Source organism: Symphodus melops (assembly GCF_947650265.1).
Source record: "Symphodus melops genome assembly, chromosome: 5".
NCBI lineage: Eukaryota > Metazoa > Chordata > Actinopteri > Labriformes > Labridae > Symphodus > Symphodus melops.
In genome coordinates, this window is record NC_136695.1 from 22842870 (window position 1) to 22863090 (window position 20221).

Below are 20221 nucleotides of genomic sequence, written 5' to 3' on the forward strand. Positions count from 1 at the left end.
AGAGAGAGAGAGAGAGAGGAGGGAATGACATGCAGAAATAGGTCGGATTCGAACCTCGGCTGCTCGCTTGGAGGACTCTAGTCTTCGTTCATGAGGCTCACACACCAACCAAAAAGCTACCAGCTCCCCAAAGTAGGCCTAGAATTAAACCGGTAAACACTATGATGCTGTGACTTCATCAGATATGGATGGCTTGCGGTCTATATTATATTATAGAATCTTAAAGAAAGTAAACTGTAAAGAAGTGTTTTTTTGTTTTGTTTTTTTACCAAAGGTTCTCAACCCTTCTGCAAAAAAAAAAAAAAGAGTTATTTGTGTTCATCAACCTGAGTTTTGACTTCTTGTCTCCTGTGGCCAGAGTTTCCAAACCATGGGTCGTGCGTTCTCCCTCTGACTTTTGTTTCGGCCTACAAATTACTTCCATTTGGGTGATTTATGTTCATTAAAGAGAGCACTGTTTCAAGGCTCTCTGCCTCAACATTTGGCCGTGCTTTTCCAGGGCAAATTGAGCTAAATTATAATGTTTCGTTTATTTCGCATTTCTCTTGACTTTTGATGGCAGTTTGTTGCTCTTGTGGTTTACCGCTGTCAAGTAAATGCAGAGAAAACACTCCAAATCCAAATGATTGTGTTTTAGTCGTGATTAACTTCTTTTTTTTTTTTTTCTGAAGCGACTCTGTCTCTACCTCAGTTTTCTTTTTTATCCTACTACACACACACACACACACACACACACACACACACACACACACACACACACACACACACAAAGCTCTTAAAGAATGACTAGCAGATGTGGACGGAGCTTTTTCCTTCATCTAAAATTAGCTGATAGAAGAATGGCAGGAAAGCGCAGAGGGCTGGACACAGTTGGGAATGGTGACGGTTGGGATGGAGGATTGATGGAATAGAGGAGAAATGGAGGAAGGAATAGGTTGAGAGGACGTAGCGAGGTAGTGTGTATTTTTGGTGCTTTTCACACACATTTCTGACGCACAAAAAGCATTGAGTCTGACGCCCGAGACTCGGGTTGTTTTACGCTCTGTGAATTGTTGCATGTTAGTGGGCAAGTGTGAATACATTGTTGCATAAGGTAAGAAAAGGTTACAATCTTCTCACTATTTATCTGTTTGTTTGGGCTATTACCATTTTTGCCCTCTGCACGGAGGGCAACAGTCCAAAACTTTATCAACTTTCATGATGCCAAATAAAAGCTTCCAAAATGCTGATCTTTTTGTTCAGGCCCCTGCTTCAGCTGGAAACACAGAGAAGGTGCACTGTCGTCTTCAGACTGTTTATCTTACCACTCCTAATGCAATGCTGATGTGAACCTGTTTTTTTTTCTACTAATTAGTCATCTATTAGCACTTTCAAAGCTGGATGTTGTAGACGCCTCCAAAGCTGCTCTCCCTCCAGCAGCAGAAAGGTGTTAAGGACAACAGTGCTGGTTGGCAAGCTGGTGATGTCCCCTGTTCACTCATCACCCCAGGGCCCGTTCAGAATACCAGGCCACCCGCCCTCTGCTTCACCCTTTAGCAAGGTTTCTCCTCCCTTGATGATAACCGAGTCTTCAAGGAAGGGTGCGTGCATGTGTTGTATGGGAGCACGTTGGCTCGGTCAACAAATGACACTCTGATCTTGTTTTCCCCGCACACACTTGCTGCCAGTGTTTGTTTGTGTGTTTAATTTCGGAAGACCTGTGCACCATTTGTATTTTGATGAATCACTTGATCTAACTGTGTGTGAGCCTGTATCACGCAACACACCGTGAATACCTATTGAATGCAAGCCATCGTCATCTGCACAGTGAGCAGCACCAGAGAAAAACACGACTCCCCGGGGCCAGTCACCTATTCCACTCGCCCCTCTTGTCTGAACAACAGCATGCAGCTCATAACAAGAGGCACACACAAACACACACACACACACACAACATCCTACACGCTTCCCATCTCAGCTTTGAGTTTTTTTCAGTGGATGCTGTCTTCAGCTGTTAAAGTAGTGCCATCGAAAAATCAACATACATGCAGTTAAAAAGTGCACAAGGGAGTATTTACTGGGGCTTTTAGGTAGGAGTTTTTTTTTTTAACAGTAGACAGTACAGTAAAGGTCAAACTTGTCAAGAAGCATTAAACATAAGTTGTGCAATTTAGAAGAAAGTTTGTAGATATTTGCAAGGAACAGTTAAACAAATACACCCACAATTTAGAACTCCTTCAGAGGCTCCGACCCCGACATCATGAACACCCAGGGCCATGAAAAGGACTCTTAACAAAAGGGTATGTAATAATCCGAATGTCTTGAAGTTGTATACTTGACATTTCGTGTTATCTGAAAAGGTTGACAGCACTGTGTCGCCACACCTTGAATCAAAGTCGCAGCGTTTTTGTCCAAGATGTTTGATTGTTTGGCTTTAAAGCTTTAAAAACGCAGTGAGCCTTCAGATAGGAGAGCTTCAAGAAAGACCAAGCTCAACATTGTCCTGAACAATACAGTGTCCTTCAGCGCTCACTTATAACAGTTCCACTTACTGAGTTGTTACATGAAACATTTTTATGTACCAGAAAAACCTTTGGACAAATGAAATCCATTTCACTGTGATAATACTTTTATTCACATAAAGCACCAACCTGACCAGAGCCAATGCTTCATTGTCTTTTGAATGAATGTGTTAAGGAGATGTACGCTAATGTTTGGGCTGCATCTGACTCTCCACTTTGTCAGGCCTATTGCTAAAACCCCAAACTTTAGTTATATTATATTAATTAAATGAGGATATATTATTATTAATAAATGACTCTAACTTCATACAAGCCCTACTACATCAAACTAGAGAGCAGCTCAGAAAAAATCCTGCATTTATATAAACCTGTTTTATTCATAGTTTCAATCACCCAGTTCATTTGTCCAATTTGAGACGTTTGTAACTTAGCTCCTGGTAAAAACTTTGTCAGTGATGGAAACATAAAACAGTCTTTTGTGAAGTGAATAGCTTGTCTTGCTGTTTGTTTTTTTATTATTGGTCCGATGATGATGCATCATGAAAAAACTAAGAGGAGCAGCAAATTGAGGGACAAAATGTGACCAGCACAAGGTCTCTCATGAATGTAATGGTCAGGCACAGAGTTAGGAAAGTAATGTTCTGTGCCAGAGGACTGACCAAATTTACAGCAGAGTTCAAACGATTGTTCATCAACCTTGACAGTTGATACAAAAAAAAAATAAAAAATAGGATTTTTTTTTGGTCGATAGCCTTCATAAGACAGGACAGCTGAAGAGGCACAGGAAATGCTGGGAAGAGAGAGCGTGGACAAGAAGCCCCACATCATGGTCTCAGCTTTGGGAGTCGAACCAGCAACCAGCAGTGTGTCAGGGGCATGGTTTTAGAGCTAAACAAGTGCTACGATTGATTCGTGGTGAATTAGATTTAAAGGGCTTCACAAATGAAACATTGTCTGAAAACATCATGTCAAATGGAACAATCCATATTTTTAACATTTTAAATCAATGCTATTTTAATCTCTTCCGGTTTCTGACTTTTATTTAACAGTCAGGGATTTGAATACACTACCTCTTCTCTAGAAACTTGCACAAGACAACTGTAACATTATTTATATATATATATACACACACATATATATACACACACACACACACACATATATATATATATATATATCTGTAACATATCATAATAATGCAATGAAAAACAGTCTGTAAATGCACTTCTCTCATAGACTCATCCCTCACCTCCGCTTGAGGTTTTTTTGCTAACTTGCACACAGATTGATTTGAAATTCCACCTCTCGTCTCCTTACAGGCAGGGCATACAGCAAGAAGAGATTAGACACAATTACAGACGTTTAGCAGCATGATATTAATGCATTATGACTCTATCAGAACAACCTTCTCCTGAACTGTGAGACGTCTGGTGTAAAGATCAGGTGTCTGGCTGCTTCGTCTCTAGCTTGCCATCACTCATCCAGAATGTTAATCCACCGAGGAATGTGTCGGCTTCAGACGCTAGACAGCCAGCCTCTGTGCCCGCTCATGACTCAGTTTTCTTTCATAACATTGTTTTTTTTTATTAAGTTGTAGAACAAGGAGGGAAAAGGATAAAAAACACAAAGACAAAATAAAGGTGCCTGCCGTCAAAGATTGAGAGGTCCTGACTGATCTTTTGACGTGGTGTCCTCCTTAAACTCAGCTCTTGTTTGGCGGTTGTTGCGGGACAGCCGGCTTCGTTTATACTGGAGACTTGTTTGTCTTGATCGGCCCTGGATTTTGTAGAGGGTGGAAAAGTTCTTTCTTGTTCGCAGCCAAAACTAGTGGGCACACAAGCACACACACACACACACACACACACACGCACACACACACACACACTCACACACACACGCACACACACACACACACACACACACACACACACACTGTCATTTAGCTTAGACCTCTGTCTCCTGACGACTACCTGTTGCTGGCAGATTCAGCCCTCCCACTCTTTTCTCTCAGCATCTCTCGCCCGCTTCCTCCTGCCCTGCTCTTTTCCTTTCTAATACCTACTCTATTTGAGTCTGTGTTCCAGGCTTGAAAGGATTAATTGCCGTTTATGCTTTATTTTTTTGTTCTGTTCGTTTCTGGGGGGTTATTTTTAGGACTTAAGTGTCTGGTTGCTAGGAGACACTGTGAGAGAGAGAGAGAGAGATAGAGAGAGAGAGAATGGGGGAGAGTTTGCGTTGTGAAGGCTGAATTACAAACACATTCACGCACTGAGTCAGCACTGACACACACTCACAAACATAAATATATACACGCGCAGGGTGTTTCAGTCTGTAGCTGTAATTGTGGACTTGTTTTTCTGGTTCTGTGTATATTTTCAGCAGGTCGGAGAACTGTGTTTGAAATGTCAGGCTTTTCAACAGTCCCTGCTGTCACATGCACACTTCTATAAGTCTGTAAACAAATGAAAGCGTGTACACAGTGTTGAAGTTGCAGATGTTTTTGCTCATTTGTTAAAAAGACAGTTTAGTGCAACAATTGTGCATAATTTTTTAAATTCTAGTTTTGAACTGTCCACTTTCATAAAACACCAAACATGACTAATAATGTTCACTGTTTCGAAGTAGAATGAGCTGTTTTTGATTCGGATCAGATTTGAGTGTAAATCAGAAGTAGTGACATGCATGGACAAACACAAACAAACACAAACACACACACACACACACAGGAAACAGACCTGTGGTTGTGGCGCACAACAGTTGCTAACATCCTGTCCCGCTTCAGTGGCACATTCCAGGAAACCACCTCCCAAAAGTGCCATCTATCTCTTCGAAACACACGCAGACGAACACGCAAGCACAAGCAGTAGACAGATATCTTATTTACTACCATGTGGCAAAAACACACTTTAACCTTTTGACCTCACAGCAGACATTTACACTGACCACAGCCACGTGCGTAGTGCTCCACGATTAGGACCAATAATCTCGTCATATGTGATCATTCGTTCACATTTCATTCATTTAAATTAATAAAATGAGATACATTTACTTTTATCCCTTATCCATCTATTAGATATTGTCTGTATATGATGTTGGAAAAGAGTGAAATGTGCCTTTATGTCCCAGTTCCACCTGAACTAAACTTTAAATGTCCTGCAGTCCAAAACACATCATCACACTTAATAGTGAAATACAACTTTAGATCTTCAAATTTTGACCATTTTGGTTGGAAAACTACTAAAAACATTTATAAAAGTATTAAAACATTTTATTTGAAATATTTGTCAAGTGGACTTTGAGTGTGTTGTCAAATTAAGATAATGTGTTTTAGCATTTTGAAGAAAGACTAAGAAAATACACATCCTTTACCACTGTAATGATATCTCTGTCCCGATGCAAGTACACACACACACACACACACACACACTGGTGCAGGCAGTAGTGAGTGTGGGCAGTATGTTGTTGAACCAGAGGTGAAGTGTCATCTGGCAGCTCTCTGCCAAGCTGTTGGCTGCAGGAGTACATTAACAGCAGCCTGTGAGGTGGAGTGACAGAGTGAAGGAGAAGAGAGGCGCCTGTGGCCTCTAACACACTCGTGCTAGCCTTAACAGCTTTTCCCTAAAAAGTCACTTTGAAGGACATTATTAGGCCATCATGGGAAAATGACACACGACTGACACTAACCAAACTCTAAAAGCCACAATGGTCATGTTTTGACTTTTGGACTGAGGTAAAAATGAACAGCATCACTTTGATGGGGTTGCTTTTCCAGATTAGATCATTCTTATAAATCTCGCACAGAGATTTTTAACACCGTAGCTTTATGCATTTTGTGTTTGACTCACTGAAATGATTTCAAGACACTGTTTTATTTAATTTATTTATTTGGAGCTGCCATGCTAGTATGCATCCGCTGAAAAATAAGCAATATTTATTTTAGCCTTATAGGTGGGTGTTTTTACTTTTGTCCTTTGCAATGTTGGGTTTTACAACTGCAGCGTGTGTGTGTGTGTGTGTGTGTGTGTGTGTGTGTGTGTGTGTGTGTGTGTGTGTGTGTGTGTGTGTGTGTGTGTGTGTGTGTGTGTGTGTGTGTGTGTGTGTGTGTGTGTGTGTGTGTGTGTGTGTGTGTGTGTGTGTGTGTGTGTGTGTGTGTGTGTGTGTGTGTGTGTGTGTGTGTGTGTGTGTGTGTGTGTGTGTGTGTGTGTGTTGTCCAAGGAGAGAGGTTAATGTCCTGGGAGAAGGAGCTTCACTTTGGTGAGAGTAAAAATACCAAACAGCATCCAGAGACAAACAGGACTCTTTTCCCACTGACACAATGTTATTCTGCTCTTCTGAACACACTCTGGGGAATACGTTCATCAAACACACACACACTCCCTCCAGGCTTGTTTATGAGTATGATTACACAGGGGGGAAGTCCAGTTGTCCAGCCTTGCTGAGAGCGCATCAGGTGCAGGGCCCTAGAGCTTCACCTGTGGACATTAAAATCTGTTTTTGTTCACATGGTCCTACAGCTGTTTGTGGACGGTTTGCTCTTTTAGCTCACATGTTCCTGTGTGAAAAAGCTTGATTGGTGTGTGTGTATGTGTCTTTTCTTGGAGGTCCCAGGTGAAGAAGTGTCTGTTGTGTGTTCATGTTGCTAGTGAGCTGGTCTATGTAGAGTGTTTAGCTGTCCCAGAAGGAGATGCTGAAACACTCCCAGTCTCATATCAAAGGATTTAGCTCTTTCGTAATCAGACGACCCGCTCAAGTGATGTAATAACCGTCTCTCCCGATTGGTAGTTGTTTAAACTTGTTTCATGTCAGCACTTTGTGTAGACCCGACGAGAATCTGTTCCCTTGTCGACTGTACCCACCTGAGGGACATTTGTCTTGTTATTGGTCAGTTAAACGTGTGTTAAACTTTTCGTTTGTGGAACCTGTGTGACAGCTCTTCCAGCCGATCCCTACATCTTTTACTCTGGCTTCATCCTGTTCAATGAGAGGAGGCGTACTGTCCATTTGTATACACAGTCCTAAACAGGTGCTCTACATGTAGCTGCCCTTCTTCACTCCAGCTCCCCAACAAATAAACCAATGGCTGTGTTGTTTACATTAAAATATAGTTTTCAATTTAGCAGGTATGTAAAGTTATTTGTAAAGTATTGGTTGAATACCCGAGAGCAGTGGTACAGCTTTAAAAGAAAAAGACAGGAGATAACTCACTCTTCCACCCACTTCAAAGCCTTTCCTCACTTAATGGGTATTTGAACCATGCTGTGACTTAACAGGCCGTGTACGCTCTCCCAGTCGAGCATATGAATTAGATGAGGACGGCTGCTGGAGAGCAGCTCATTCTGGAAGAGAGGATCCCTATGGGTGTTTTTTTTTCTCTCTCTCCATTTCTTGCTCCTCCCCTACAATTTCCTGGAAAAGAAGTCTGTCTGTTCGCTGTTCGACTAGCTCTACAGCCGCGAGCAGAGAGACTAAATTGTTCACCTTACGTCATGTCCTTCTCATTCTCTGTCCCACTTGTTCCCTCATCGCCGCCTCCTCTTCCTCCTTGAGCACTTCTGTACTTTCCCTCTTTTTCTCCATCTATGTTGTGTTCCTCTCTCTCACCCTCTCCCTCTTGCTCTCCCACTGTTGAACAATAACCCCAGTGTGTGTGTGTGTGTGTGTGTGTGAGTGTGTGTGGTGCTATTTTTGGCCCCTCCAAGGCCACAAAGCACTCTCCTCTCTCTTGCTTTTTTTTTTCTCTGCTGCTATATGGCTGTGAGTAAGAGCCTATAGAAAATGTAAACTGTTGTGACCTGTAGGAATAAACGAGCAGCCTTCTAGGCTGACATGTTTTTGTGTGTTAAGTGGGTTTAACTCCCCAGACTGACACTCAGGTGAGGCAGCGGGGGCATCAGTGTTGTCAGACCTCCAACAGGAACTATATCCTTCAGGGCAAATCCTTTATGTTATTCACAACAACACATTTGTCGGAAAGATTGTGTCCACCTAATGCAATCAATCCTGCAATTAACGATAAAATTGCAATGATGCCAAACACACTTGATCCATTAAACTGCTTATTCATCGCTGACTACTAAAAGTACTGCAAACTGCAATGTGTCAGAGAGAAATTAAAATGGTTCACTGAACTGCTTTACGTCTGATCTAAACTTTTCCACTGGCAGAACTTCCCCTTTTAGATATTTGTCAATATGCTGATTATCTGATTGTAAGCCGATTCTTTTTCAGCCTCTTCAGGATGTTTGTCAGACAAAACAAGCCACTCTCAGATGCTATGTTCTGGGCCTGTTTTGATTGTAATTTTACAGACCAGACAATGACTGGTTTTTTAGACAATAATCAGAAGGTCGGTCCAGATTGTAAATCATTGTTATTTGAGCTTCCGTTGTACTAAACTTTGATACATTCATTTGATCGTGCAATTTTTACATTTCAGTGTTTAATTAAATGATACGTATCAGTTGGCCTCTGTCAAAGTATCAAACTTCAGCAGTAGCTCATATTTAATTAGAATTTTAATGAATACATTTTATTCATCTTTCATTTTTCCCAACAACATGTTTGTTGTATCCGTTTCTCTCTCTCTCTCTCTCTCTCTCTCTCTCTCTCTCTCTCTCTCTCTCTCTCTCTCTCTCTCTCTCTCTCTCTCTCTCTCTCTCTCTCTCTCTCTCTCTCTCTCTCTCTCTCCTGAGTCCCTGTCTCACTCTCCAGCCTTCTTTGAGTATGGCCTAATGAATTTTTAATGCACTTGGTGGGAATAGTCCAGACACTTTGGGATTCAGGCGTATGGGCTCTGATTACCCACCCTCCCACCCTCCTCTTTCTCTGCCTCCTTTCACTCTCACTTTCGCTGTCTCACCCTCCAGAGTCTTTAATATCCCTCCATCCCTCCCCTCCACCTCCCGCTCTTGTGTGTCTGTCCTCTCTGATCCGCGGGTTTGGCGCTTCAAGCAGTTTCACTTATCCAGGCGGCTGTGTCAAAGACAATGCTGTGTCTCCTTGTGAATGAGAGCGCTATAGGCAGATATACCGTCTGGCAATTTTAAAAAAAAAAAATTGGGGGGGAGTTTTTGACAGACTAGCAGTGACCTCACCTCCGCACCCACACAAACTCTTGCACCCAACGTTTCCCACATCCACACTAAAGCTGAGTTGGTTTAAAGTAGCGCAGTACAAGCCAACTTCCACTAATGGCTGTTCAGAGGCCCCAGCCCTGTGTAAAAAGCCTGAGTCTGCAGCTCCTCTGTTAGTTTGGCACAGGCCTGTCAGTTGATTTGCTGCTGAGTAGGACTCACAGCTCTGGGAATCTCTCCTCCTCATCTCTTTTCTCACTCGACTACTTTGTCTCTCTGACTGCCCGTCTGTCTCTGCCTGCTTCCCGTCAGCGCTCGCCCTCCTTGGCATTGCGCTTCCAGGTCATGTCTGAGAGACTGTCACTTTTTTTAAATGTCAGAGCCACAACTCTTTTCATCATGGCCGAGTTCTGATCGTCTTTCACAACATCATTTCAACACCGAGAAGTGTTAATTTCTCAACACATCTTTTTGCACACGTCAAGATTTTTTAATGTGCCCCAAATAATGCAGAGTATCGTGAACATCAGGTAGTTTAAGAAGAAACTTTTTTGTTTTTCTGCCCATGTCCCATTAGGGCTTTGATTTCAAGTTGTACTTAGTGGAGCTGACAGATAAATCACTTTTTTTTATTCCTTCCCCCAATAGACATGAGCAGAAAAGACTGTTATACCGTTAATAAGAACGTTTTCGTATCGATGCAGTTACAGTCAACAATGCAACGTTTGAGCAGTTAGAAGGAGCCCTCGTTGGCTGTGCAATCACATCGGATGAAACTGGCATTCAACTGATGAGCCATGACTTTGTCAAACGCACACAACGGCAGCACCACACTGAAACTCTGACAACGTCCACTCAGTGTGGGTTTATTTTAAGTCATAATGTCATCGCAATACTTAGTGACGTTGACGCACATGGCACAGTTTGCTCATACCGTGAAGGCTTCGTTCATGTGAAATTTCCCAGTAGTGTTGTCTGAAGGGCTTTCAAGAGAACACGAGACAAAACTGCATCAACCATTCAAATAAATTATGAACTCCAAGAAGTAGGAGAAGAACTCATGTGTAACGGCTAAATAGAGCAGGCATAAAAAAAAAGAGGGAAATGTTACGCACACAAGTTGACCAAAAGTTGTCCTTTACTCAGCCTTAACACCGCTCAAGTCTTCACAGCTCAGGACTGCTCTCTTCTTCTTTCAGGATTCTTTTCTTTCAATCTTGTTTCGTGTAGTTGCTTTCATCCCCCCCGACCCCCCCCCCCCCTGTTCTTGCAGTGTGTTAAAGAGTTGAGGTCATTGTTTGACTGGTGCACATAGCTGGAATAGCAGCAGTGTTAGAAGTCTTCTCGGGGCCTGCCACCAAGATCACTCAGGAAAAGAGGCATCCGCACTCCTGGAGAGGAGGAGGAGGAGTATGAGAGGGGATGGAGCGAAGAAGAAGGAGGAGGAAAGCGGGGGATAAGCAATCTGATCTGGATGACAACAGACTACCAGACGAGCTATGATCTCATCCCTCCCTTAACCTCCCACCCTCCTCCTTCCTTTCCTTGCCATTCACCCCCTCTCTCCTCTCCTACCCTTACCATTGTCTCTCTTTCCCTCCCTTCCCACTTTTGTTTGCCTGCGCTCCCTCCCCCGTCTTTTTCTCTCTTACTTTCTTTTCTCTGTTCTCCTCTCGCTCTCTCTCCCCCATCTTGTCATGCCTTCTTCTCTTTCACTCCCCCCCCCCCTCCCCCCCTCCTATCATCCTCCTCCTCTTCGTCCCTTTTGCATCACTTTCTACCACCTGCCCCCTCAACTCCCAACACACACACACACACACACACACACACACACACACACACACACACACACACACTCACTCACTTACCTCCTGACGCACTTGCTCTCTCTAGTGTCCCAGGGCAGAGATTAGGCGCACCCCTACCGTCAACCCCCCACACCAGTCTCTACATTATTGATGCTGAGTCTGTCTGTGTGTGTGTGTGTGTGTGTGTGTGGGTGAGAGTGAGTGGGGCTTTGTGAATGCATGCTGTAATGGCTATCTGGTGTCTCCCCTGGGAGGTAGTAAGGGAGGGAAAGGGGGTGAGGGTGGGAAAGGAGCCAAAAGAGTGGGAGAGTATAGAGGGCAGAGAGGTTAAGTGTGCTGGTGGGGGGGAGGTGAGGGGGGGGGGCTGGGTAAGGTCGTGCGCTGCAGGGTCTTCCACGCCATCGCACTCTCCTTCATCCTGAAACAAATCTTCACAGATCATACCCCGTCACACGCAGATTCCAAAAATTCCCCCATTGGTTGAACAAGGCTGATGGCTGTTGTGCGCGCTGTGTTGTGTGCGTGCATGTTAGTTGATTCATAGAAGTCAGGGCATCTCAGGGTTGAGAGAAGGACAAAAACACCTGTTCTTGCTCTCAGCATTCCTCTAAACATAATCCTTACCATCTAACACACACACACACACACACACACACACACACACGTACAGTATTTGTAGTGTGCTCTTTGATGTAAAGGCTTTTGACAGGTAAATTGATAATACAAAGTACCAGACACCTTGCCATGTATTTGTACAGCACACACACCTGTGCTGCAGTCATACCTGTGTCTATATGATATTTACACGGTTGCCTTGACACATGCTGTTGCTGATGACACTTTGACATTTGCGTTTAAAGTTGAAGTTGTCACACACAGCCTTGCTGCCGCTCACCCTCCTAGTGTTTACATGTGCTCCATTTCACTCAGGGACCTGAATGAAATATGTGTGCGTGTGTGTGTGCGTGAAGTGACCTCTGTGGTCTACGCCAAAGTCAAAAAGATCATACGTTGCCTTTTGATAGACAAACACTCGCCCACTTAGCCACAAACTCTAAACGAGAAGCTTCAAAGTGAGTGTGATTCCTTTTTCTTCCTTGTTGTGCTTTACATGAGCACAGTTACACACTGAAGCTGAAAGCTCCTTCAGATGTTGCCCCCTGAGCAGCTTTAGTGTTGCAGGTCAGTATAGATATGGCCAGTTTCATGTACTCATCCCTCCCATAAATACTTTATGTTGACACAGTCTCCTTCTCTTTCCTATATCTGGAAATGGATTGTCCCCTGCAGTAGGAATACCCTGTATGTGTATGTGTGGGTGTAATAGTGTTATTGTTGGACATTCATGCCAGCCTGGCCCCCATGTACTGCCCTCCGCCTGTTTAAGAAGTGAAAACTGAGGAGGGTGGAAAGAGAAAGTGTGTGTTTTTGCATTTGTCTGCTAGCTGCTACCTACATTGAACAAGGCTGGAAAGTCTGAGCAACTTCAGACACAGACGGTACAATTAATGCTGTTTTTACACCCATGGTCGTTTCACACATTGTGATGTTTGTTAAAGAGAACAATAATCCATAGTATGAATAAAGAGGGTAAGCTGTCTGGATAGCGTGTTTGTTGATTCCCTCATTAGCCACCTACTTGCTGCATAACGTCAACACTGATAAAATCCTGTCTGGAATTTGGAGATGGAAATAGTGTGGGCATGGTTTTCCTTTTTCTTTTGACTGATACTCAAAGTCTTTATTTTAGATTTGCAAAATGACTCGTGAGTAGGTGGGGCAGCTGAGTGATTCATTGACCATGCCTCGCATATACACAACTGTGATCGGAGGAAAACAACCAAGAAATGGTGGAAGGGAACAGCTAGTTGCCTACGCTTGATGAGTAAGAAGACATAGGAAGATAACTTTCCTTTCAGCCTATTTTTAACAAGCTGGAATACCAAACGTGTGCTCCTTTCTGTTCCCTCGTTAAGATAAACACAGTGAAGAAATAAAAGAAACTGTTTATTAACAACACTTATAGACTCTTAGATGTGCGGCAGGTGTGCAACCAACATTATTTAATGTTATGCAACAGTGACTAAATGGTCAGAAGGGGCTAGTGCAGCAGAGATTATCAGGGCTATCTATCTACGCATCAGGCTCTCAGCCAGCTAATCCATAGACAGGCCTGCACATCCATAATCTGATGATTTTGGTCTGTTTGTTTTCCAATCTCCAGCCCGGCCTGCCTCATTTCCTCTGTTGCCATTTGCATCCACTGCAGTTAAACACACTGCGAACACTGGCTTCATGCTAGTCTTACATAAGCTAAGATAAGCCTTTATTTATCCTGAGAGGGGGAAACTGAGGGTTTAGCAGCAGCACAAAGGCCAAAATAAAACAGGCTGATAAAGAAAGCCATGTTTTGCCATGTCATGTTTTGATTGTTAATAAAATTAATGTATCTATTTTAAAAAAAAATTACTTCTCTTAAACTGTATCAGGGTGCTGCTTTTTTTTTTACATCTTTCTGATTATTCATCTATACATGTAAATCAGGTTCCCCACATAGGAGGAAATACTGTTTTGCGATGATACATTTTCATGACCTCGAACAAGAATCCAGTCAATATGTATTCATTCAAAAAAGCAGGCACAACAAAGTGGAGCATTTATGAAAGTACTTGTGTATTACTTTGCATTGCATCAGTCAGGTAACCGTTGTGATTGTTCAGTGTAATGTGAGAGCAGGTTAACGTTGCACCAAACATCATAAAACAACTTCTATAAGCTCACTGCAGCAGGTTGGATGCCTTTTTTTTTTTTCTTCTTTTTTTTTTCTGAAGTCCGCCTCCTCACTTGTGTGTTTATCAGCACTGTGAGGAGGATTGTTGATAAAATAAAATCAAGTCCAAGCTAATTCTGGAGGATTATTACACGGCGATAGTCTTATTTTGCTCGGCCGTGTCAGATTTTCTTGACCGCCCAGGCAACAGAATGTTAGTGGGAGACTTGCGCAAACATTTTCAAACATGCACACTGGCACATTAACTCTTTTCAAACTTGTACATGTGGGCACACACATGCTCATACAAACAGTCCTATCTATACCCACACCCACGGTCTTGTTCTGTGTCACCAACTCTACAGGGGGCGAGCCGATGGAAGGGATAGACAAGAGAGATGACTGGCCATGTTGTTTTCTGCTCGTAGGAAAGAGTGACTGCATGAGAGGAAAGAGGTGGAGGAGAGGTGGAAAGGTTTTTCGTGCATGAGCCCAACAAGTTCCATGAAGCCCACTGAGTTTACAATTTTTACAGTTGTAGTTTCAGTATGCGTGTGCGTTTCCTGTGAAGAGCTACTGTGGTGAGGACGTGACCTAATGACAGCAGAGAGATGCGGTTTATTTAATCTTTCTTCTTCGTGGTCTCTCTCTTTTTTTCTGCAAATACAAGCCGACAAAATCATTATTTCCTCATTTCGATTTGGAATAAATCCTCGTACATAAAGGTCGATGACAAAAGGCTGTGCTTCAAAACTGAGCGAACAATCAAATTTCCACTTTAAACTTCACAACACTGCCACAGTTTCAGTCTGAATTTTCAGTCCAAAGAGACAGAAATGGATGTATTTTACAAGGTTTTCAACATTATTGTGAAAATATTCATGTCCATGCTTGTTAAGAACCACAATATTACACTTCTATGAGCAGGCTTCCTATACTAGAGCTGCAGGTTAAGCCCACTGCATAGCTTCTAGCTCAACTGAGATCTGCCACCTTAATCTCTCTCTTTTACTCTCTTTACCTCCTCCTGACCTCCTCTTGCTTTCACTGTGTCAGCCTCTCCAGTAAAAGAGACCGGTTTGGGAATAACCCTCAAACAATATTTAAAGACTGAGTCGAGTGACTGAAAAAAAAAAAAAAGCAGAGAAAAATAGGAGCAAAGAAGACAGCCATGTGCGGTGGGAAATATGAATGAGGACACTCTGTGCTTGACTAAGCTGCTCTGTTGTGTGTGATCTATACTTGGCTAGACACTTATAATCCTCTTTTCCCTCATAGAATAGACTCACCTGAACCTTCCACAGCTGCTGACTCCTAATAGACTTTTCACTTCACTTATTTAAGCACAGTCTGAATTTCTCTATAGAGAAAATCAAGGTTGATTTGATAAATAAATACCAATCAGCTGTTTCAGATTTGATGCCATCTCTTGTGTTTATCTACAACACGCGCTCTCTTCATCTTCGTTAACTGATATTGATGCTCCACGGACAGACACTGACCCCTCCTCCCTCTTTGTTGCTCTATCACAGGGTTCGCCTTCCCAGACTGGGCCTACAAGCCTGAGTCGAGCCCCGGGTCCAGGCAGATCCAGCTGTGGCACTTCATCCTGGAGCTGCTCAGAAAAGAAGAGTATCATGATGTCATCGCCTGGCAGGGGGACTACGGCGAGTTTGTCATCAAGGACCCAGATGAAGTGGCCCGGCTGTGGGGGGCCCGGAAATGTAAACCGCAGATGAACTACGATAAGCTTAGCAGGGCTCTAAGGTATGACGACATGGACGTGTGTTTTATTATGTATCTGTATGTTTTGGACTTTAATGGCGCTAATCCCATCAAGAGTTGTACTTTAATTGTGGGGCCCCACATTGCTTCTTCAATAACTTCAAACTGGACTTCGTTGTGGAATGGTAGGTGGAACAAAATGTAATGATTACGGATTGATATGAGAAATGTACTAAATTATTCAAAACCTCTGACTCACACTGATGCAGAGACCTTTATGAATCATCTTGTTTCGAACACTTACGAGGGTCAAGAGACCTGCCCCTCTCATTGAAACAAGGCCGAGCAATAACAACAATTAAACATAATGTGCAAACATTGTAAGCTTGTTCTGTATTTCCGCTCTGGCAGTAGGAGAAAGTAGGGACCTTGCTGGACTCTTGACCTCACCTTCTAATGAGGCCGAGACAGTGGGGGGGGGGCGCTAAGAGGGAAGAAGACTAAGCAGATCATTTTTCCATCCGTTGTTTTTATTAGATGGTGGACAGTGTTGAGATTTAATGGGAAGGAGAGAACGATTAAAAACAAGCTGCTACCATTTCAAGCCAGATGATGTAAACAGTCCCTCAAGGATTTTTTTCCTGCATATTTTGCATTTGTTGCAGCCTAAAACGAGTATGGTAATATATGTTTTGTAATGTATATTTTAATTAATAATTTAGTTTGCAGATAGGTTGTGTTGATTAAAGTAACAAGGCCGCGCAGAATGCACAGGGATAGGTTGAATTTGTGTTAGCGTTTGGTACCAGGACATCGTAACTTCCTGGAGGGAAGTTACCATAACTTGCCTCTCTGTTTCGTGGGAGTCACTCAAGCAGCAAAATTGCTTTATAGTGGTTACACAACACCGTGAATGTAATTTTATTGCCTGCTGCTTCAGACGCAGCAATCCCTCAACTCGATTGAAATGGTGAAGGACACATTTAAGAATGATTTGCCGGACTACCTGTAGAGTATTTTAGATCGGATTAACTTTTTCATAGTTACAAAAACAGCTGGAGGGAGGACCCGGGGGGGGGGATGTTAGCTGTTTAAGAGGATGTTTCTTACTTTCTATTTGCTGCAGTAATGCAAAGAGGGGAAAAAAGCACATATAAGTGTGTTGATCCTGTGGGAGCTCCTCCTGCAGTTTCTCCCAGGGAGTCCCCAGAACTCAAACTTTATGATGAAGCTCAGTGCTTCAGTGCTGCTGCCAGAGTGAGCTTGGCCCCATGCCGTCCCACTGAGCTGACCTGGACAAGTATAGTAACAACACAGACCTGTTTGGCCGGTCACACTTTAAAGGTTCATTATGTCAGTGGATGCAAGCTCACTGAGCTCTGCAAAGCCTGTCAAGTCTGTTACGACAGTTATCTGGCACAGTAATTGTTTTGACCCTAGTTTTAAGTTCAGGTAGAAAATATCACATAAAAATATGGTGTGTTATCATGATGTTATTTTTCATGCATGATCAGGGGATAGAGAACTCTTTTGTTTTCAGCTGTGCTTTAGGAATTCATAAAGAAGTTTGATTATCCCAGGAAGAGATATGTTCATTTTATTTCTCCTGATTTAAACCCAATTGACCCTCAGCACATTAAAGTTCAAACTATTTACCTCTCTCTGATACCATTTTGAATACCTTGACTTGATTGTCTGCCAATTCTGTATCACCCCAGTTCAAGGGGAAGAAACTTTAAGAAACGGTATAGTACTCAACCTGTATGGATGTGATGTAATATCTATAAGACATTGATTTTCCTGTGTTTCAACCAACTTCAAATATCTATAAATAAACAACAAGGCAGTCTTAAAAGTGTGATTGAAAAAGATTGGATACTGATATTTTGCTAGTTTTGATAAACTTTACTTTTTTTGTCTTAATGGCCAATACTGCATGTTTTGATATTATCTGTACTGATAAGTATTACATCACATAACAAGATGCACTTGGAAGTACTACGGCTCATTCACTGTATCATGTGTCCCCCGGCTTTTTGTTCACGCCAACCAAGATTAGACCAAGCGATTTAAAGAAAGCCACAAAGGCCATTAAAGTAGGGATCTCTATTGAGTTGCTTAATTTAGGCTCAGATGGCTTATGGACGCTCATTTACACTTGTAAGATCAACATAAGTTGTCATGGATCAGATCCTATGGGGACAGAAAAATTAACAGATGAGCACAAATGTCAAACACACACACACACACACACTCAGTCCGGAATGAACAGATTTTGAGTCTTTGAATTTAGAGAGAAGAGTACGGACGCTCAGGCTGTGTATTTATAGCTGGTCCATCCTAAAGAGCAGTAACAGATTTGGAGCTTAGGCTGCAGTAAGTGCTTAAATATAGACAGTCTTAGTGCCCTCTGAAGGCCTGGCCTCAGAGGCTGATTACCAGCAAGTTTTCTCCACAGGAGTTTCCCCTCAGGCTCTCTTTGTGTCCTCGTCCACCCTCTTACAGCCAGGTTGTCTCTCTTTGTGTCTATAAATTTAGCAAAGCCAAGTCAGGCTTACAGTAAAAAAGGACAGGTCAAGAGAAGAACAGCACACACACACACACACACACACACACACACACACACACTTGCGTCCATCTAGTCACCTGAATTGACACCAGAGCTGTCGTCAGTCCTGCACCGCAAGAGGCCCTGGAAATGAAGCCTTTCGAGACGCACATCAATAGTAATGTGGCGGCAGGATTAATGGCACTAAAGATTAATGAAGTCATAAAGGAGGCACACATGTGCACTCTAACAGTCCCCATATGTTGCAAACTGTTGGGGAACAGGCTACCTTGTGCCCCTCATATGGAGAAAACCTGGAGTCCGCTAATAAATGAGACCACAGTCAGCATGTGGAAATTAGCATACACTCATGTGCTTACATACCAGCACTTTAAAAGGAGTGATTGAAGTGTTCTTTTTATCACTTTGCCTTTGTGATTATTATTATATATATTTTTTTTTACCTCTGTGATCTTTCCTGTCTGCCGTGCACATGATGGAAATTCCCTTCATCAGGAATTAGGGCTGCTGTATTGTGTGTGTGTGTGTGTGTGTGTGTGTGTGTGTGTGTGTGTGTGTGTGTGTGTGTGTGTGTGTGTGTGTGTGTGTGTGTGTGTGTGTGTGTGTGTGTGTGTGTGTGTGTGTGTGTGTGTGTGTGTGTGTGTGTGTGTGTGTGTGTGTGTGTGTGTGTGTGTGTGTGTGTGTGTGTGTGTGTGTGTGTGTCCGTTCGTTGGCTTTCCGTTGAGGGGACACGGCTTCAGTCCATGCGTCATCTTTGGTCTCCCGCTCCCACGGCTGCTGTGAAATTCCCACTCCTGTTGAGAGGATTACACTCACACTGACCGTGAATGTGTGCATGAGGACACGCTTACAGTTGACGAGTTACATCGCCGTTTTTTTATTATTCTGTCTTGTTAGTTTATTTATGAATGTGTTTTTCTTGGTACAATGAGTCAACACTTCTTGGTGCTTTTTTAGTTTTTTTGGGGGCAATTTACAAATGAAAGTAAAAGCAAGATGAGGAACCTAAGTTCAAGCCTGCACAAGTTCTTCTGACTCACACGTGTCTGTCTGTAATGAGACCTGCACTGATCCACACAACAGAGTCTAGAAAATGAAGCCTTGTGCCAATCAGTCTTTTTTTTTTTTTTTTTTTTTTTTTTTAAACAGGTTTTCCTTGCTTAATGAGCGTAATCATGCTAAGAGGTCCCAGCTAGAGACCTTTGGGCCCCCTGTCCTGCAGTCAGAAGCCAGCATTTGCTTCTACATGGTGGTCAGAGGTCAGAGGGACTGCCACGCACAGCTGGCAAAGATTAACAACACAGCACATGTGCACATTCGCGTACACAAATGCACCATTGTACACAGGCCTCCTGCCCGTGTATGCACATGTTTGTAGTGTTAGCTTTATTTCCAGCAGTCATTTAGTTGTGAAGGGGGCCGCCTCGGATGAAACACTGGCACATAAATAGAATAAGGCTTCCACAAAAAAAAATCCTGGGAATGGCGACGCTGTGAAATCAGACAATTTTGTTAACCTTTTTTTTTCCCTTTTTTTTAATGGAAGTATTTATTGTATGCTAAAACTCCAACGATCTGCAATTAAGTCCCACCAACACTGCAGAGAAAACAAATTACCACTCTCCATTGACTGTGTCAGGGCGCCTCTCTGTCATTATGCCGATTTTAAAAAGCTGCTGAACAGAAAGAAAACAAAGTCAGAAGTCAGGCCGAAAGTGAAAAAACATGCAATAAGACTGAAAGACGTGGGATTGAAACACCAAGGCGTTTAGGCT

The 20221-nt window shown here is 42.8% G+C and overlaps 1 protein-coding gene across 1 annotated transcript in view; it reads left to right on the forward strand.

Annotated features, from left to right (window-relative positions):
• Positions 1–20221, forward strand: part of erfl3 (Ets2 repressor factor like 3) — a 46663-nt gene that overhangs the window by 15683 nt on the left and 10759 nt on the right. The window contains exon 2 of the mRNA XM_079343059.1: positions 15685–15919. Within this exon, the coding sequence (XP_079199185.1) occupies positions 15685–15919 (235 nt within the window). The remainder of the gene's footprint in view (positions 1–15684; positions 15920–20221) is intronic.